This window comes from Octopus bimaculoides, chromosome 24, assembly GCF_001194135.2.
Source record: "Octopus bimaculoides isolate UCB-OBI-ISO-001 chromosome 24, ASM119413v2, whole genome shotgun sequence".
NCBI classification, from domain to species: Eukaryota; Metazoa; Mollusca; class Cephalopoda; order Octopoda; family Octopodidae; genus Octopus; species Octopus bimaculoides.
Genome location: NC_069004.1, coordinates 12815718 through 12817133, shown reverse-complemented (window position 1 = coordinate 12817133; position 1416 = coordinate 12815718). Strand labels below are relative to the sequence as shown.

The 1416-nt window shown below is 33.1% G+C and overlaps 1 protein-coding gene across 1 annotated transcript in view; it reads right to left on the bottom strand.

Moving 5' to 3' along the window:
* Positions 1–1416, bottom strand: part of LOC106880226 (alpha-1,6-mannosylglycoprotein 6-beta-N-acetylglucosaminyltransferase A) — a 23174-nt gene that overhangs the window by 12255 nt on the left and 9503 nt on the right. The window contains exon 5 of the mRNA XM_052976519.1: positions 731–833. Within this exon, the coding sequence (XP_052832479.1) occupies positions 731–833 (103 nt within the window). The remainder of the gene's footprint in view (positions 1–730; positions 834–1416) is intronic.

The following is a 1416-nucleotide window of genomic DNA, read 5'->3' as shown; positions in this document are numbered from 1 at the left end:
AATAAGTGTAATTTCAATAAAGAACAAAATAAGAATTTTTAACACTAACGTAAAAGCGGTGTTATTGTATGGGGCTGAGACATGGAGAACAACAGTTAAGTCAAACAAGCAAATACAATCATTCATCAACGGGTGCTTGCGTAGTATACTTAAAATCAGATGGCCCGAACACATAAGCAATATGGAGCTAGTGCAAAGAACGAATCACGTTTCGATTAGAGAGCAAATATTTAAGAAAAAATGGAAGTGGATTGGTAGCACAATTAGAAAGGACACACCAAATGTAGCGAAAAGTGCTTTACAGTGGAATCCAGATGGATATAGAAAGAGGGGTAGGCCTAAGAACTCGTGGTGCAGATCAACACAAAAGGAACTAGACAAAGAGGGACATTCATGGCAGAGTATAAGTACAGAAGCGAAGAATTATGCGACATGGAATTCAATTATAAGTGGTCTATACTCCGCGTTGTAGGGTTAAAGGCAAGAAGATATATATTTACTTATAAAAATATAGCAGGATTTTTTAAACACTGAATGGCTGTGGGGGTTCACCTGAGTAAAATAGCAATCAAAGGGGTCCCTGGGCAAAAAATGGTTGAGAACCATTGTTCCAAACAATCAAAACAAATCAAGTTAATTGACTTCAACTAGTAATTATGACTTTTTACTGTAGAGTGTGGGCCATTCTGCTTAAGAGGTAATTAAATAACAGAAAATGAATTCAACAAACCCAGTTAATTGTTCCATTTCACTTGTAATTGTAATGTTGTGTCCAAGTAAATATAAACTCGATATCAGGTCACTCCATTGAACAAGTTCTCCAAGTGGACCACCTGAAATGGGAGGTTATAAAAAAAATATGTCAAACACAAACCAAAATATCTTTAATATATTCAAAATGCATATAAGTGTATTTAAATGAAGGACTAAAGACTGAACTCTACAAAAAATTTATAAAAGAAAAAAAGAAAAGTAAAAAGTAACAGGAGGTCTATATAAGGATGATGCCCTATTCTTCCTGAACAGAAGTAGTAAAGTACAAAGAGAAAGGCATAGGAAACATTTCTTTAGACTTTTTAAGAATTTAGGACTCAACATTACTATAGGAAAGGGTTATCACAGAATAAATTTTCTTGATGCTACCTTCTGTCTCCATGCTGGATTATTTGAACCAATTCATAAGCCGAATGATAATCTGTATATGTATGTATATATATATATAGGTGAGAAAGTTGGTATGTGAAAGCACGTGGTTGGATGTATAAAAGATAATAAGAGTGAAAAAACTACAGAAGGCTTGTGTTACATGGTTAAAGTATATATTTAAATTATGTCAGAAAAATGTTATAAAAATGTTATAAAATCTTTTTGGTATATAAACATTGTATTTTGAGAAATAAGCGGTTTCGTGTTGTC